This window comes from Meriones unguiculatus, chromosome 12 (genome assembly GCF_030254825.1).
Source record: "Meriones unguiculatus strain TT.TT164.6M chromosome 12, Bangor_MerUng_6.1, whole genome shotgun sequence".
Classification (NCBI taxonomy): Eukaryota; Metazoa; Chordata; class Mammalia; order Rodentia; family Muridae; genus Meriones; species Meriones unguiculatus.
In genome coordinates this window covers 13,618,775-13,637,375 of record NC_083360.1, presented here as the reverse complement: position 1 = coordinate 13,637,375, position 18,601 = coordinate 13,618,775, and the positions used below count along the sequence as shown (strand labels likewise).

General features: G+C 37.8%; 1 protein-coding gene across 4 annotated transcripts in view; it reads right to left on the bottom strand.

Annotated features, from left to right (window-relative positions):
* Nucleotides 1-455: 455 nt before the first annotated feature.
* Nucleotides 456-18,601, bottom strand: part of Ppargc1a (PPARG coactivator 1 alpha) — a 640,090-nt gene continuing 621,944 nt past the window's right edge. For all 4 annotated transcript variants that reach the window (XM_060365319.1, XM_060365320.1, XM_060365321.1 and 1 more), the window contains 3 exons: nucleotides 10,319-10,440; nucleotides 9,823-9,974; nucleotides 456-4,400 (listed from right to left, as the gene is read on the bottom strand). In XM_060365319.1, the coding sequence (XP_060221302.1) occupies nucleotides 4,297-4,400; nucleotides 9,823-9,974; nucleotides 10,319-10,440 (378 nt within the window). In that variant the 3' untranslated portion in view covers nucleotides 456-4,296. The remainder of the gene's footprint in view (nucleotides 4,401-9,822; nucleotides 9,975-10,318; nucleotides 10,441-18,601) is intronic.

Genomic DNA, 18,601 nt, shown 5'->3' with positions numbered 1-18,601 from the left:
GTGTCTGCAGCTACCCAGCTCGTTCCATAAACAATCCGTAACACGCAGAGGACAAGGCCTTTCTCCTGATGCAAGTATCAGGAACAGTATCTGACCCATCTCTAATAGAATCATTTTCCACTCTGAATATCTACCTGATAGGAAAGTGCTTCTCCTTAAGGGTCCATATTTCCAGGGCTCTGTGTACAAATAGAGTTAAGCCACTGGATAAGGTCCTGTCACACTTTCACCTTCCAACCTGCATTACAGACATCACCACACCTGCCTTTTACATTTTTAAAAAGACTAGGAAAAACCTGGGAAGTGCACATGTCCTCGGAGCTAGAGCGCATCCATTAGTACAGAAAAGCCAGAACAGGAGAGAGCCTGAGAGGAAATCGAATAATAAGCAGTGATGTGTACTGATCTGAGAAACATGCCAGCAATTTGGTTCCGATAAAAAAGAAAAGCAGAAGTAGATTTGAAACATTCGTTTCCCTTTATTAGCTCAGTGAGGCTGATGTGTACTGCACATTAAAAAAAAATCACAGGAATTTTCATACAATGAATAAAACCACAACAATACATGTAGAATTGGCAGGTGGAAAAGAGCCAGCAAGGGCTCAAACTAATCGCTCACTTTCCCTCTTCAGCATAGTTCAACCAACAGTATTACACTTTCACCTACAAATCTTAAAGTAGCTCCATCAAATCAGCAGTTTTCACATTATTGAAAATGTCTGTCACATAGGTACAAATTTAGAATCATCACATTATAGTACATGGCTATTCTAGGTCATCTATAGATCAGATCTTAGACTACAGTGATTGAAGTTCTCGGTACAGCCATCAAAAAAGGACACATAATCATTACCTACTGTTACCTCACATCTAAAGGCATGAAAAGGTTTCCTTTTTCAACTGACCCAAACACTTTACCCCAATAGTGCCAAGTTCCCTCTCTGCTGTTTTGAGTGTTGAACAGCCCAACCATTGTTCTCAGAGTCCTTTACAAAAACTGATTTTGTTGCACTAAAAGAATTATTCTGCTACATTTCTTTTTTTTTTTTTAATAAAAACCCCACATTTCTAAAGCACCAGTTCGGGTTCCAAAATTGTAGATGTAGTACTTACCACAGCATGAAGGCAATGGCCCATGGTCATCTGAAAGTCTTATAGATCTATGCTGAAATGTGCCTCCCATGATGGTGGGATGCATACGATTGTTGGAAACATTCTCTCCCAAAACAAGTTAAAAAAAAAAGAAGAAAGAAAGAAAGAAACACAGCTTACAGCTTATATTTTGATGGGCTACCCACAGTGTCTGCATAAGATACAAAAGCTTCACTAATTTTAGATGCAATTTGAAGTCCATGGAGGAAAACTATCTTCATGGTAACAAGATTTGTCAGGCCAGAGGGTGAGGGAGATCAATGAATCCTCAACATGAAATCTGTAGTGTTGTCTTTTGATACGTAAGAAAAGAAACCACGTATTTCAGTCGTGTCCATGATCCAGGGCAAACGAGAGAACGTATTTAAAGTTGGATCACAAAAATTTAAAGGCAAAAGAGAGAACGCATCTGGTCCTTAAACACATAACAGGATTTACTAAATATTGATTTCTTAAAAATAATTTATTGCTCTTAATAGTCTTTTTATTATTATTCTACAACAGAAGATACTCAAAATTCAGAAAGAAAGACTGTAAACTTTAGTTTGGCGTTCACAAAGAGTTAAAATACCTGCATTTAACCTACAGAACAAGAATTAGGCGGATTAAGATGTGTTACTGTTGTAACGCAGAACCTGTGAACACATTTCTTTTATTTCATAGTTATTTATTGCTTTCTATCTACTTAGAAATAATAAGCCAAACACTTGAGCAAGCATCCGACAGGACAGACAGTGGATTCACTCAAAACACAATATGCTGGTGATAAATGAATGCAGCTGTCAGAATTAGCTGCATTGGCCTGGGGGTGAAACCCATTTTGTAAGATCGTGTTGGGTGAGAGAAAGGAAAAGAACGATTAAGTAGTAGGCCTATCACATCTTCCAGAAAAGTCATGTCAGCCAAACAGTAAACGCACCTCAATTTGAAAATCAAATACTCACTCCAAACTTTAGTGACTTCTGTGGCAGGGACTCCACACTCAGATGAAATCCTGATGCTCAAAATGGAGGGTTTTTTTCTGACATTTATTATTATTATTATTATTATTATTAAATTTAGCAGAAGCAATGTCACCAAGAACAACATCATGGTCATATCAGAGGCCATGCTAGTGAGAGAAGGAACACTGCTTCTGAGCGAGCTGAGTTTCCCAAATGAAGAACTTAGACTCCAACCTGACAGTCGCCGTGCACCCTTGGTAGAAAGTCTCCACTGGCCTTATTATTTTTATCATCTCATAATTTATAATAAATAGGCTATCTGCAACTGATAAATATGTCTCTTTAGTAAACAAAGGAATGAAATATCAGTATTTATACAGGATGTATAACTGTAAAAAATACAGATTAAATACCATCATCATACTCTGCCAAGGGAAAGAGATACTGGCTTCAAAGATAGTCTCCAGACACACATTAATTATTGTAAAAATCATACTGTAATTATTACCTCAGCATTTTGTATCAAATTAAAATCACAAAAATTAAAACAAAACAGCATTTTAAAAAGATTTTTTTGACCTCTAGTTTCAAAACTACTGTTGATAGAGAAAATAAAAACATTTCTTAATGGTTCCCCATTGAGAGACTTTACATAAAATCATGATATTGTCTAGAAAAATTTTAGATGAGAAAATTTCATTCCCCTAACAAATCCAGTGTATAAAACTTCAAAGAAAAACAAGCAACAAGAAAATGTGGAAAAATATCGCAGAAGTGGTTAATACCTTTAGGGGCCTAGGATTTTTGTTGTTGTTGACAAGATGCTTAGATCGAAGCTCACCTAAGAAGGGATGGATGTGCGTGAAGCGTCATTTTGTTGTAGTTGCACTCAACGGACACACACACACACTGTCTTTTGTTTTGTTTTGTTTTGTTTTTTTACAATCAAATATATATAAGCAGTAAGTTTAGCTTCTAAATATGTTAGTGTACAATAATTGTTTCACCTCATAATTACATTTGAATAGTCTTGATTAAGAAAAATTTAGCAGTTTTGAAAAGAAGGCTGCATTTACAGTGCATAGCTGTAACAAAAAAAGAACATAGTTGTAGATTATGTACATAAAATAAAAATACTCCATTTAACATCTGTAAATACTTAACTACATCAGAGAATGTAGCAATTACACTATCGGAACACATCCAGAGAGTTCTACTCAACTCTCAGTAGTCATGTAACACCACATCTGCTCCTCAGAAGGAACCGCCGAACACACTCCTCGCTTGACCAATGACAAGGCTTTTCAAAATTTGCAGTGGAAGATCAACATTTTGGACATATACATAGGTGTCAGGACAAAGGACGAACTACAGGAACTTCAAAATGTTAGGAAAGTTGAGCATCTGGTGCCTGCAGTATCCTCTCCCACCCAAATCCCATGGCAGACAGAGCAACAGACAGAGGGAGAGAGGAAAAGACAGACAGAGAGAAAGAGAGGGGGAGGGAGAAGAAAGACAGAGAGGGGAAGGGATAGAGGGAGGATATTAGTTCTGTGGAACCTGTAGTGTCTTCGGGATTGTCACAACATAGGGAGAGCTTGCTGCAGGTTGGTTTTGCACTTTCGGAAAAGACGGTACCGGAGGCTGATGGCAGACATCAGCAGTTTCATTTTAGGGTGGTTTGTGAGTTTTCTTTCCTTTTAATTTATATATATATTTTTTCCTTTTGTATAGAATATGAACATTTTGAAGTTCTAGGTTTTAAGTGTGTCTTCATGGAAATGCTGCCATTTGAAGGGGTTTGCCCTTGTTCTTTCTGGTCAGGTGCCCCCAAGTCCTCACATGTGCACACATGTACTTTCCAAACAAGTACACACACACACACACACACACACACACACACACACACACACACACTGTCACCAAGAGCCTCCAGGGAAAGCAAAGCTGACACCCGTGAATAAACGTGTGCTTACTGGATTATCATTCCGTCTCTTGCCTCTTCAGCAGCTGTGTTCATGTAAACTGTTGTTGTTGTTCTTGTTCTTGTTCTGGTATGGTTGCTGTTGTTTTGCTTTGTTTTTGTACAGAGTGTAAAGTAGGAGAAATTCCTAAGTATGACTTGCAAGAGTCTTGGGAAAGGACGCTTGGTCCTGTGAGGTATTGACCGTCTCTCTGTCATCCTCAGCCAGGGAACATGTTACCTGCGCAAGCTTCTCTGAGCTTCCTTCAGTAAACTATCAAAATCCAGGGAGTCATACTTGCTCTTGGTGGAAGCAGGATCAAAGTCATCTGAGTTTGAATCTGAAAGAAACCCAAACCTGGTTAGATGCAGCCTTTGCTGGTGACTGTTAATGCAATTCAAGATCCCTGGTTCAATTGCAATGCAGCTGATCAATGTTCTTTAAAACAATGCTGAATTTTGTTGGATGTATACATGTAAGCACAGAAAGTAATAGTTAGCCTTTAAAAACAAAAACCTATGGATTCATCATATACCTAAAACTCGGAGTACATAGGAATGGTAGATGTCAATATTTCTTTAATATTTAATATCTTTATAGGTGACTACCTTTCTCTTATTGGCATTTTAAGTGATTTGCCAATTGTTCTCCAATAAGTTAGAGGCAAAGATACACTAGAAGCTGGAAATAATTTTCCCATTCAATGGATTTAACTTTACTGAGCATAAAATTCAGTTGAATAGGAGGGACAAAGATCATTCTAGAATGTTTTAAATTTTTCAACTAATTCAAATAGAAAGACAGATGGGGTGTGCATTGAACGTATGACAGGAGTCTACTGAGCGCATCTGAAAGACTCTAAGTAGCAGTGTTTTCAAAGCAAAGACTCATGACCAAACCTTTGGCAGAGTACAGGGAATCATAAGAAAGAAGGGGAGTTAGTCTGATGGGGAAAGGATAGGAGCTCCACAAGGACCAAATATATCTGGGCACAGGGTCTTTTCTGAGACTGACATTCAACCAAGGACCATGTATGGATATAACCTAGAACCTCCACTCAGATGTAGCCTGTGGTAGCTCAGTAACCAATTGGTTTCCCAAAGTGAGGGGAACAGGGACTATTTCTAACAGGAACTCAATGACTGGCTTTTTGGTCTCCCCACCCCCAAAGGGAGGAGCAGTCCTGTTAGGCCACAGAGGAGGGCTTTGCAGCCAGTCCTGAAGATACCTGATAAAACAGGATCAGATGATTGGGGAGGAGGTCCCCCCTATCAGTGGACTTGGAAAGGGGCACGGTGGAGATGAGGGAGGGAGGGAGGGACTGGGAGGGAATGAGGGATCGGGACACGGCTGGGATACAGTTAATAAAATGTAACTGATAAAAAAAATAAAAAATTAAAACAAAAGAAAAAAAAAGAAAAAATCTGATTGTTGTGTCACATAATTCTTTTTAAATAGTTGTGTTTAGTAATGTGTGTAAAGCAAAATTCTGTTAAACACTGATAACTATTCTCCATCTATATCTACACAAAAAGGTACATAGCTCATGCTGGTCTTACAAGTGAGAAAGAATTTCTTGAAAATATAGCAAAACCTTCTGTGAATGAATTACTTTCTTAGAAAGTGTTTGTTTGAAAAGAAATAAAATGTGGTCCTTTCAGAAATGCATTAACAAATGTAAGCATAGAAACATTTCATGTTTTTCCTAAGCTAAGTTACAGTACAGAAATCCAAGTTATGGGAATGCAAGAGTAGAGAATATGGAAACATAAATCTCCACATGAAGACACACTTGTCTGAGGCTGGGGCTGTAGCTCTGGGTTATTCTGTGGTATGTAAGGTATTATGGGACCAGGAAGGTAAATTTGAACTTTTTTTTTCATAGAGGGAATTTAGAGAATTCAGTGTCCTACTGTTGGACTATCCCAATGGTAATCCAGAACTTAGTGTTCTGTATTTCTATTGATAAATATACAAAATGCTGTTAGACAATATTTCTCAAGAGTTTCCTTAGTGTGATTGAGTTCACATTGATACCTACTTAAACACACACACAACATTATGACTCTTAATAGGTGTCCAGAAGAGATTATTCTGTCGGGTGAGATAGGCCATGCGGGAGACAACAGCATGGAGTCCACCACACCTTCTCTTATTAAGGAGAAGATGTTGGAACACAGTAAGATCTGATGGAAAAAATGGAAGTAAACTAAAAGCCACTCCTGTTGTTTTCAACAAGAAATTGTTATAAGTAATGGTCTTACATTAATAGAAACAAAAACACCACATTTGTATTCTTCACACCTGAAAATCCATTGGCACCAGGTAAGTACTCTAATTAACGTTGTTGAAAAATGGATTAATCTCAAGCACCCACATACTGTAAAAACTATAGCCAAAAACAAATATTCATACTGGAATCTGGGAATTGTTTACAAAAAATGGCAAGGAAACACATAGTAAATATCTGATATTGTAATCATAATATACTGTTTGAGTAAATAAAGAAGTAATGGTGAATGTTGTGTTTTATTTTTCATATGCCTGAACATGATTTCTTTGTATAACTAATACTTAATCAAAGCTATTGTATTCTTAATATAAATTCACTCTTTTCTGATCCCATCTTCCTGATTAACATTATTTTTTTTTAATTTGGACTCATTTACTTAGTTTTATATGCTTGAGTGTTTTGTTTACAGGTATGGAAGTTCACTATATGTATGCCTCCTCCTGTGAAAGCTGGAAGAGGCTGTTAGATCCCTTTAAACTGGCTCATCTGATTGTGAGCCGCCATGTGGTGCAGGAAATCAAAACTTAGGCCCTCTGAAAGAGCAATAAGTGTTAGTTACTGCTGATCCTTATCCCTGGCCCTGTTTAACATTTTTAAAACAAGGTAGTTTGTTGGTAAAAGTCATTTGATTATGACAGTAAACAGAACCAACAGATAAAAAGTCCAATAGGATAGACTTCCAATCCTACTTGCACCACTACAGCCCTAACTAAGTCACATTAAATTTGCACTCTCATTTATAAAATTGGCTAATAAATAGTAGGTATCGTAGTCTTCATTAACCAGTTTCTACGGTACAAAAGTAGGATGTGTGTGGCAGGATAACTTCATTTGGCAGAGCAAATAAAATAGGGAGAAAATGGTAGAACTTGTCTAAAATGATAGCATACTTTCCTACCTCAGCAAAAATGTTAGGTATTATGTTGGTTTTGTTCAATTTTAACATATCTAGGAGCTTTCAGTCCCTTTTTATATGCAGTACATTACTGTGTTCCTTTTATTTAGGGATCAGGCATGGCTTGAAACATTTAGTCCAAATTCTGTGTGGAAACAAAGATAAGGCATTTGAAATTTTCATTGAGCTCCAAGGTTAGATCCAAACATTAATTTTTTCACTTAAAAGCAATCCAAAATCTCTACCTTCTTATTGCTCACACTTTCAATTATAACCTATTTATTTTATTCCTGTCATTGTGATGTCAGGTCCTCCACAGACGTTTAATATGCCTCCACAAAAATATGAGCTATTTTATATAGAAATAATCAGAAGCTGACGGAGCCGAAACACTTTTCCAACATCAGCAGGGATCCAGGTCTCAAACACAGGGTGATATCATTCTGATGCTGGTGCTCTTTTGGCTACCTCATGAACATGTTCAGAACAACCACGCCTTGATGGCCATGTTAGGCTTTAGGGAGCTTGAATATCCCGTGGTATTGTAATGTACATCAAACATGTTTTTCCATTTCAGTGGACTAGGGAAAGGGGATGGGGGAGATGGAGAGTAGGTGGGACTGGGGGGAGTTGTGGGAGGGGGCTTCAATTAGGATATAAAATGAATAAATTGTGAAGAAAAAATAAAAATTAAAAAAGACATGTTTTTCCAAAAAAAAAAAAAAATAGTGAGTGAGCCTAGCAATGGCGATGCTTCCATGACTGCTGGCCAGGCAGGGAGATATGAGTTGAAAAGGAGCATTCTTCTTGGAAATATTTCAGGGAGGCGCCAGTTCAATTTGGAAATACCATCCAATCCTCCCTCTGCCATGATGAATCGTGATCTAAAGACCCCTCTAGGTAGCTTGTTTTAAAATCTAGATGTTGTAAGCGAGTAGAAACAGTCTAGCCTTCATCACTAAAGAAAATAAGTCAAATAAACTCAAGGCTTCAATCTGTCTTGACTGTTTTTATCAGCCAACATTTGAACAAATGAGTTGCCGGGTTTTATATTTTCATCCCTAGGCCTCTATCTCTCTGGCAGTCAGCTGCCGCTCCCCTGCTCCCCTCTATCTATTTAGCTTGTGAAGTGAATTATAGCATATCCCCCCTGAACAATGCACAGCACCTATATCAATTACTCAGGGAAGACACAACTGTGCTGGAAGGGAAAAAGAAATCTCAGTATTTGGTATTCATTTTTGTCTTTATTCTGCATCAGAGCAATTGTGAATGGATAGCTAATAATGCTGAGGAATAGATGCATATGCTAATTTTATCCTTATTATGAGTTAATTTAAAATAATCATGATATGCACATTTGCCACTTTTCTTCATTCCTGCCTCAAAGAATTAAAAGGCGTACAACGCACACATTAGATAAGGAATGGCATGCAGTGGAATAAAATTAAAATTAGAAAGGAAATTAAGATGTCCATTGTAGCATTATTTATAATATCAAAAAAATAAAAATTGAATACAAATAGAGTTACAATTACCTAATATAATGATACTACCTGCTCAGCAAAATGGTATGCAACCATTAAAATATGTGCATGAGTTATTTTTAGTCCTGTGACTCACATTAGGGAACTAATAAATGTATTATTGCCTAAAAAGGTACAACTTTTAACTATATGTACAGGTATAAGCACACATGTGCACATATGTAACATGATCTCAACTACAGAAAAGGGGTTACTCTAAGACAAAATTCTGAAATCAGTTGATAATAGGGTCACCTATGTCATTGTATTGGAATTTTACTTTTCATCTAAATAGTATCCTTTGAACAGGAAAATGTAAATAGAATAGTTATATGGATTTTATTTTAACCTTATGTACAGTGGGCACAATAAGAGCATATGCCTCCCATTGTAACTTTGCTTTCAGATGACAAATGTTTTCAGAGATTCCTATGAAATGTGTAGGATCTGCAAACAGTCCACAAACTTGGTTTTTGTTATACTTTATTCTCAAGAAGATAAGGAGGTGGTCATTTAGCTAATGAACTTCAGCTTTCTCTTCTCAAGTATAAATAATAGATAATAAGAGTATTTCCAACAGCTTGTGACATAATAAAGAAGAACAAGTCTTTGGCATACCTTGAACCACAAAAAAAAAAGACAGTGCTCAAATTTATGGAAAAACATTGAGAAGTAGGCATGGAAAGCAAGCACAGGCTACAAACAAAGACATGTGCAAAATTTAAATAAATGTAGATACAGGCACATAAAACACATTCATACACAAGACAATAACAGACAGACAGACAGGCACACACACACACACCACGAATGGTGAAGGGTTAGCATCTACTCCAGAGTACAAGAACATCTACCCTTTATAGCTCAGCCTTAAGCACCTTCCTTCTGAAATGGTCTCTTAAAACAACAAAAGGAAATGCAATCAAATATTCTCTTTAGGAAAGCCAAAGGCTGGCCTAGCCTAAGGGGTGTGTGGAGTAAACTCACTTTCCTTTTTAGATCTGTGCTATGGACCCATCCTTCTATGTACAATAGTTATATACCATACCTAGGTCTGCATAGTTAGACTTGAAAAATTGCTTCCGTCCACAAAAGTACAGCTCAAAGTCAGTTTCATTCGACCTGCGTAAAGTATATCCGTTCTCAAGAGCAGCAAAAGCATCACAGGTGTAACGGTAGGTGATGAAACCGTAGCTGTCTCTGCAATGGGCAAGGAAGAGACACCGAGAGCTGGTCAGGCAGCATCAGCACAGAGGACTGCCACCCCTTCTGCTTCGGGAGACATCAGTTGTGCCAGCATCTCCGCCACCACATCCATTTATCAGTGGGATTGTCCTGTCAGGCAGCTAAATACTTATTCTGAGACAGGAAATCTCAACTAGAAAGATTAATAAATAGGGATGAAAGAAAATAAATAAGGTTCTGAACTCAACTTGTCATCTGTCAAAGCACTTACATTGGCAACTCCCATCCCAGCAATCTTAGGGTCATAATTTTTTACATACGTCAACTTCTAAACAAGAAATAATTTTGAAGATTCTCACCCATCATCCCGCAGATTTACTGTGCATTCCTCAATTTCACCAAAAACTTCAAAGCGGTCTCTCAGTTCTGTCCGCGTTGTGTCGGGTCTGATTTTACCAACGTAAATCACACGGCGTTCTTCCTATAAGCAAAAGCAAGAAGAGGCTTTTTCTAGCTCTGGAGACAAAATGAAGATGTGCCACTAGAAGCAGCCAGGAGCACCTAATTGTGTACAGGAACTCACAGAACAATCTCATTAGAGCAAAACAGACACCACATCGAAGGAAAAGCCACATGGGAACCAAGTTAGATTTTCCATGCCTGAGTTTAGGCTCTTGGTTCACACTTAAGCTTTCTTCTCCACAGATCTCCTCCTTTCTGTTTCTTCTGTCCCACTCTTGCCTTTCTTCACATGAGCTTTATGTATAAGAAAAGGCATTCATGCAATGATAGTTTTGAATCACTGAGCAGATAGCCAGTATATATGAAATATGAGAGCACTTGTGACTTTGTTAGTAATCTTCAAAATTGGTACAATAAGTAACTTGGCTTATGAAACTAATTTCTCATCCACTCAGAATTCTAATCAGAAAACATACAAGTTCTGATATCCTCAATGGGTGGATTTCTACTACACAATCTACTACTAATCTCTACTACACAAAAGACTTCTTCAAGGTACATGCTCAAAATGCAATTGTTGGCATTTATCTGGAAGCTAAAGCATTAAAACAACCCAGAGAAAAGTTTCAACAGTCTTCACTTACAGCACAGACACACAGTGATACTAATGCATGTGCTCTAGGGACCATCATTTGAGAGTCAGTCTTAAAATGCAGGCCATTTTTAGCCATGGGTCTCTGAAGATTAAGGGCCGAATGAAAAAGGATATAAATTGTACTTTGCCAATAGAGTCAGTCCTATTTCAGGAACAGACTAGAGAGGTGTGGCCTCATTTCTACAAATGAAGTCAATATGATCATAATGTAGAAGTCATTAGAAATTTATAACCTACAAAACCCAGGAAGACTATACAGTTGCCTGAAGACAAGATTACTTTTATACAAATGTGGGGTTCATTCTTAGGGGAAAAAAAACATCTTGGATATTTTATTCAGAGGCAGGGCCAAACAGAATAAAATCTCATAATTGAGGAACATTTTAAAGAACATTTAGAGAAAATATAAAGACTATTCTTACCAACTAGTTTACACGTCTACCAGGGACAAGCAAAACAAAATAAACTCAAGGTTGTGGAGATTTTAATTAAGATCAAAGCAGCATCTGGGAAACATGGATCTAGAATAAAGATTCTGCTGCCTAAGAGGTTTGTTTGTTTGCTTGCTTGTTTGTTTGTTTGTGGTTATACTGAGTATCCCATTTGCCTAAGCTGCAAAAGTCACTTAAGGCTTAAGAAAGTAAGAAATCTGCCCACATTTGTTGACAGCCTTTACTTATTCATGGGTATTAGCAAATAAATGATCTGCCACAGAGTGGGAACTTAACAGCACTTGTGAGGTGAAGCTCAACGTCTTCTACCTGCTCTGCAGCTTCTTTGAGGGTCTGCTCATCTATGACTCCTCTCATTTAGCATAAGCAGAACTACTGTGTATTTTCATCAGGAAAGTACGTTCCTCTGAGCTTCAGAGAAGCAACTACATACTAGGATTCCTCCAGGCCTCTTAGACTGGACCAACATTGCGAAACCAAACTCTCTAACTACACACCAGAGGCCAAGGGGGAGGCACTGGGTCCTAGGAAACTAGACTTACAAACAACCCTGAGCCACCTGGTAGGTGCCAGGAATCGAACTTAGAACCTACAGAGCTTTTCCTCTTCATTCTCTCCCATTTGGCTTCTTCATTCCCTCTCCCCAATGCCGAACTTTGAACTTGTCTTTATGAGCTAGAGTAATAACTTTCAATTTAAATCCTCATGTCAATGTTTTTTCCCTCTGTCCTTTTACCACAGATGGAATAATTGTCAATAAGTCAAGAGGATTCAGTCATAACATTGCCTTTTAAAGTAAATGCATAATGGCCGCTAGTACTTTTGACAATTCATTAATAAGCCCTATTAGGTGGGCCCTGCAAGATCAGGACATATCTGCATGGACTTTTTTTCCTACAACTCATCTTTTCCTTGACTCGAGTTTTTATGCTGAACATCTACAGGGTCCCTAGTTACATCACTTCCCTTCCATCTCAAGCCTTTGCACATGGTCTCCACTGTAACTTGGAATATATTTCCTAAATTATACTCCAAGCCCCTCACATACAATCTCTTGAATTAAATTAAGCTCCACAGGTGTTTCATTTGAGACTTCAGTTGAAGTGCTATTAGCTGGTCTTATGAAATCTGTGTTTCCTCTGTAGTCCTCTGTTTAAGTACAATTAAATCCTAGTACAGTGAAGAATTCATGAAATTATTTTTTTCTTTGCCCTACTTTATGTTAAGTACACAAAAGAATCTCAATACATAGTTAGTATAAGATTGATAAAAATCAATTAATAATTTATTTCATTATCATGTGTATAACTCCTTTGCCTGAATATGTGTTTGTGAACCACATGTGTGCCTGAAACTCATGGAGTTCAGAAAAGGGCATTGAATTCCCTGGAACTGGAGTTATAAGTGTTGTGGGTTACCATACAGGTGCTGCAGAGCAATCCTGTACCCCCTTCAAGAGCAAAAAGTACTCTGAGTGTCTAAGCATTCACTCCAGCCCAGATTAATACATTTTAACACTAACCTGTGCTGAGTGGTCTTTACTCTCTGAGATATTCTAACACAAAGTTGGTGTTATACGAGTATGGTCCTCTAATAAGGGAAAGCTCTGTGTAGGCAGCTTAGCTGAGTGACTTACCAAAAGCAATTTACAGACTGAAGGGTGAGAAGTATACAATAGATGCATGTTTCCAGGTTATTATATAAGCTGACTTATTTGAAAAGGAACTCTGGAAATCAGAGAGGAGAGTTCACTCAAAAGGTTGGTATGCACAATTCCTCTGACCACAGCAATCAAGCCTATTAGCTGGCCTGGTGAAGTAAAGCAAGCAGGCACCTGCTTCACTTCCATGTAAATTGTATGTCACAGCTGAAGGCCGAAACTATATTTCCAGTGTATCCAACACAGCTGGACACTCAGTAGATAGAAATGTCTGGTGAGGCTCAAGCCTCGGCAGTGCTTCACAAACAGTATCAAGGGAATCATAACACAACATTCCATTCTATTTATGCACCCAGTTTTAGCCCAACAGCCAAATGTGATGGGACTGTTATCTAAACTTAAACTTCCTGGCGCCTGCTTGCATGGTGTTATGGATTTTTTTTTTTAATGAGCCTTTTAGGAAAGTTACTACTGTGTAAAGAAAGGAGATGGAACTGCAGAAGAGAAAGAAAGAAATTGAGCCATAGCACAGAAATTGCTCAGCTACCATTATGGGAATACACATAGCCTATGTATTCAAGGAAATGTGAGGTTACAACTAAAATCGACCATATGTGCACACATATTGGGAAACTTTCTAAATTGCGGCTTTATACAAAGCTGTATGCAACAATGATCTTCACAAAAAGACATAACCCAAAGGACCTTTTCTAGTACTGAGAGAGTCTGCAGTAAAGAAGACACAGCTCGAAAGAGTTGTGTCTCCATCACTCAAATTACCTTTTAATCTACCAGCTCCTTTTATGAAACACAAGAATGGGCCATGCCCTGCTATGTTATCGAAGAGCAGAAGATTGAAGACAAGCAGGAATGTTCTAAAAAACATTGAATTCTTTTGTTTTCTTCATGCTAAACATGAAAATAGAAGAAAGACACGGTAAGGTCTAGAGGGCAAAGACAAAAAAAATCTGTCCATGATTGGCCAAGATTTCCAGAAAAGATTCAGCCTTTTAACATGGAGAAGTTGAATTAGAAGAAGGAATAGACTTCATGTCTTAAAAAAAAAATAACATTTGCATCCAATTTTTCAAGACATTAATTTCTAAACAGGAGATGAAAGGAGAAGAAATCAAAATGCTTAATAGCATTTCCAAGTTCTTAAGAGCTGGAAGGAACTCAGAACCTTTGGAAAAAGCTGGTTGAAAAATTATTTTCAGACCAGTTTTCACTATTGAGGAGGATGGAACATTTATCAAATAACTTTTAGCTTCAATTTTCACAAAGGCTAGTTTGCTTATGGGGTAGATAATAAAACTGAAGATTTATGTTGCATTAACCACTGCAGTAAATTCTCGTTACACTAAAACACAGGGGATAAATAAGGAAAAAGAGGATGAAGGAATTAACTGACTTCCTATTACTAAAATCTTTATCAGGAAGAGCATAGAGTTTGCTGGTTAGCTGGGAAAAACAAGCAATGGTGGTTTCTCATGAAATAATAAGTGACACTCAATAAGTGGGGTTTGACTAAGGAGAAATGGGAAGCAGTGGGGAGCTGACATTTGCTGAGTGCTATATAGGCCAAGTAATGTGTCAGATCTTTTGAATGGATTAGCTCAGTAAAATATTCCTAGACACCAGGGTGTTTAGTATAATTTCAATTTTGGTTCCCAGTACTTTTATTCTACATTTTAAACTCAGGGCAGCATAAAAATTGTTAATTCATTTTTCTCTGCAAAGAGAACTCCATTTTAACCATCAGAACAAAAGATTTTTGTTTTCAATTCCAAAGTAGTTCCAAAATGACTTCAACACAAATTCTTCTCAAAGGAGTTCTGGAGAAATAGCTCAGGGCTAGGTCAGCATGGAAAGTTCCCATGTTTTACTCAGCACCCCCCCCCATCAAACATATACACAGTAATATGAATACTATCCATAACTGAATGGTCTAGCCAACTAATTTTACTTTAAAAAATGTAACAGAGTTCGCAGCTAGCTAAATATACAGCTGGCCAAAAAGGAAGATCAACTAAAAAGTGACTTTAAAAAAATCTGTTGCCCTTGTTCTTAATACTGAGTACACTTATGTAGTAGAGAAAATGTTTACTAAATGTTTTCTACTAAAGGGTATTTGGGGAACTGAAATAATACAATAGCATTCAGATTTCCAAAAGTACCTTTAGGCAAATATTATAGAGAATCTTCCAGGCTAGAACCTAAGTCTATCCTGAATCAATCCAGGAGCTAACTAACAATCAAGGAAAAGCTGAGATGCATCTGAATCTTGTTGCTACTAATAGTGTCTTTAAAAGCTTCACTTGAATATAATCAGAATATAAATATAAAAGTTGAACACACTCAGTGTAAATATTTTGACGAATTCAGGCATACGCTGGTACCTGCCCAAACTTAACTATAATTTCACTCCTTTCCTTATGTTATTGTGGCCTCTCCCCATGCCCCAATGCTGTGTGAACATGCGTGTGCTTAATATGAGATCTATCATTTAAACCCATGAAAGTGCACACTATAGGGATGACGCTATAAACAACCCCTAGCTTTTCTTTTTCTTACAAAACCGAAAATTTCCAAATTCTGAACTTAAAGTCATGGTATGACATATCTTTCCCTCTAATAAAAATTCCTTGTAAAGGATAAATATTTTAAAAAAATCATGAAAAACAAGGCTTTTGTGGGAAACTGGACTCTCTTGTCTATGAATAATGAGTTCCATTTCTACATTTGGAAAAAGACATTTATAATCAGTAGTAATGGTGTATTGTTTGTGGCCCCTTGGTTGTATATAGACCAATATAGGAGAGCTATGTGAGAGTCTAGCATCTGGGTTTGGTTTTAAGCACTGAGCCATACTATAATGCCTAGATTTGTTCTGTGAATTGACATCCCGTTATCATTTTTTTTTTCTGGCAGAAACTGTACAGATTGCAAATGATGTTGGAGTTGGATTTCAACAAAAAATTTAAACAGTGACAGTTCAGACACTAAGTACTAAACTCTGGTGTTTATAGCTCCAAGTGTGATCTGAATTATTTTAAACTTAAGGAACAGAAAGGCAGAGAGCCAGCTGGTTTGGTTTTTTGTTTGTTTGTTTGTTTTTTTGTGTGTTTTTTTGTTGTTTTGTTGTTGTTTTGTTTTTGAGAACAGGTTTGGATGGAAATCACATGAAAGCAGGCATTGAGGTAATGGTAATATCCAATCATAATGGAGACTTCTCTATTTGTAGTTTCTAATTGTTTGTTAGTATTCTTTAAGCTTTATGAGAGTTTGCTCAAACGAGGCTCCAGTAAGACTTAAAGAGCTTCGACTCATGACAAGCTTGCAGACCTCCTAGACCACTTTCCCTGAAAATGAAACAAAAATGCAATGCAGCCTACAAGACAAAACTGAACACTTATTCTGTAAAATATCAATGACCACATTTTAAGGCTTTTTAAGTTTTCTTTTAGAACCTCTGAATTGCTGATCCCCTAGGTACATGATCGCTCTGCTTAGTAGTTCATGCAGCATTGCATCTCAGACGTTACAAATTCAAGTGGCTATTCCCTCCATTACTTTAAGGGCACCTCAATGCTGAATGGAAGTCACCTACCTAGCTAACTTAGGTAGCCTATCTTGGCTTCCATAGATACTTCCTGAAATGAATTTAAAGCAAGCTAGTAAAGAAAAAAAAATCACTATAGGCACGCTGTGCTCAAGTATGTAAATGTCAAATTGTTTTTCCAAATGCACGATGGCACATAAAAGAAAACCTTTATGATAGAAAGAAGGGACCCAATTATAAGACCTTCCAGTGGGTAAAGTCATTACATAGTGCCACGGGGTTTTCAAAACAGAGTTCAGATTTTTTTGTTTCCCTAGTAAGGGGTACAGAGTCTGTTTCTGACATTAACTAAGTAGCTAGCTCTTTGATCACCCCCCCTCACCTGAGGGGGAGCAGCCTTACCAGGCCACAGAGGAAGACAATGCAGCCAGTCCTGAGGAAACCTGATAGGCTAAGGTCAGGAGGAGGACTTCCCCTATCAGTGGACTGAGGGAGGGGTATGGGAAGAGAAGAGGAAGGAAGGGTGGGATTGGGAGTGGACTGGGAGGGGCCGAGGGAGGGGGCACATCTGAGATACAAAATGAATAAATTGTAATTAACTCTAAACATAAATTAATTAAAAATAAAAAACAGAGGTCAGAATATTTAGTGTGAGTTACAAGACTCCGAAATCTGCCTGCCACTGAGACCTACTGACTGCTGTCCAGTCCATTCTACCCAAGCTTTGTAGTTAAATCACTACAGGTTCCCAGCAGAATGAACTACTTCCCAGAGATGCTTCCTAGCAGAGCCTCAACCTTGAGTAGTAACTGTCAATAAAGGCATAGTAAAATGTAAGTAATGTAAGATTTTCTAAGAGCCACATTAATATAGAAAAAACAGAAAATAATGCTAATAATACATACTGTTTTTCTCCAAATATCTAAAATATCATATGCCTCATGATAGATACAAAAACACTTGGAACTTTCCCATGATTCTTGTTTTTGTTTTGTTGTGTTGTGCTGTGTTGTGTTGTGTGTGTGTGTGTGTGTGTGTATGTTTGTGTGTGTGTGTGTGTGTGTGTGTGTGTGTGTGAGAAAGAGAGAGAGAGAGAGAGATGGTTTCTCTGTATAGCCCTGGCTGTCCTGAAACTCACTCTGTACACCAGGCTGGCCTCGAACTCAGAGATTCTTCTGCCTCTGCCTCCTAAGTGCTGGGATTAAAGGTGTGCACCACCAGGCCCGGCTGAATTTTCCGCTGTTCTTTGTACTAAAGTCCACAAAATCCATTCACACCTTCCATCTTAATTCTGCGTAGCAGACCTAGCCATGTCATTAACTTGGGCTGCCATATTGGGCATACTAGTTGTTAAAAACCTTTGCCCTCCCTCCCTTCAAATTTTTGATTACTTTCAACTTCCCTATGTTTGCTCTTCCCCACCCACATGTCTGGATGACCACTTTTAACCAAACGTCTTCGATAACCCTCTATAATGCCCCTAATCTCATATTTCCAACTTGTACATCTTTAGTTGCCAGCTGATTCCAAGTACTTCAGAGTCAGGCACCAGGCCTTGAATAAATTTATATCTCAAGCACCTGGCAATTACTTATCACAGGAGTCAAAGACTTATTGTGTGCTGAACAGAAATATCAGAAGCATATAACTTTCCAAGGGGGAACTTATTAGACAGAAAGTCTCAAATATGTATGAAGTATTTACCGCCCATAGATTGCTGTGTTAGGAAACAGTTTCTGTTCCCTGGGTATTTCTCCAAATGCATTTTAAAATCTAAGTAAATACCTATGACAAAAGTCTCACCAGTGTCTAGTTAAGGCATCATGCTTTCTTTTCATATAGCCAAGTTGA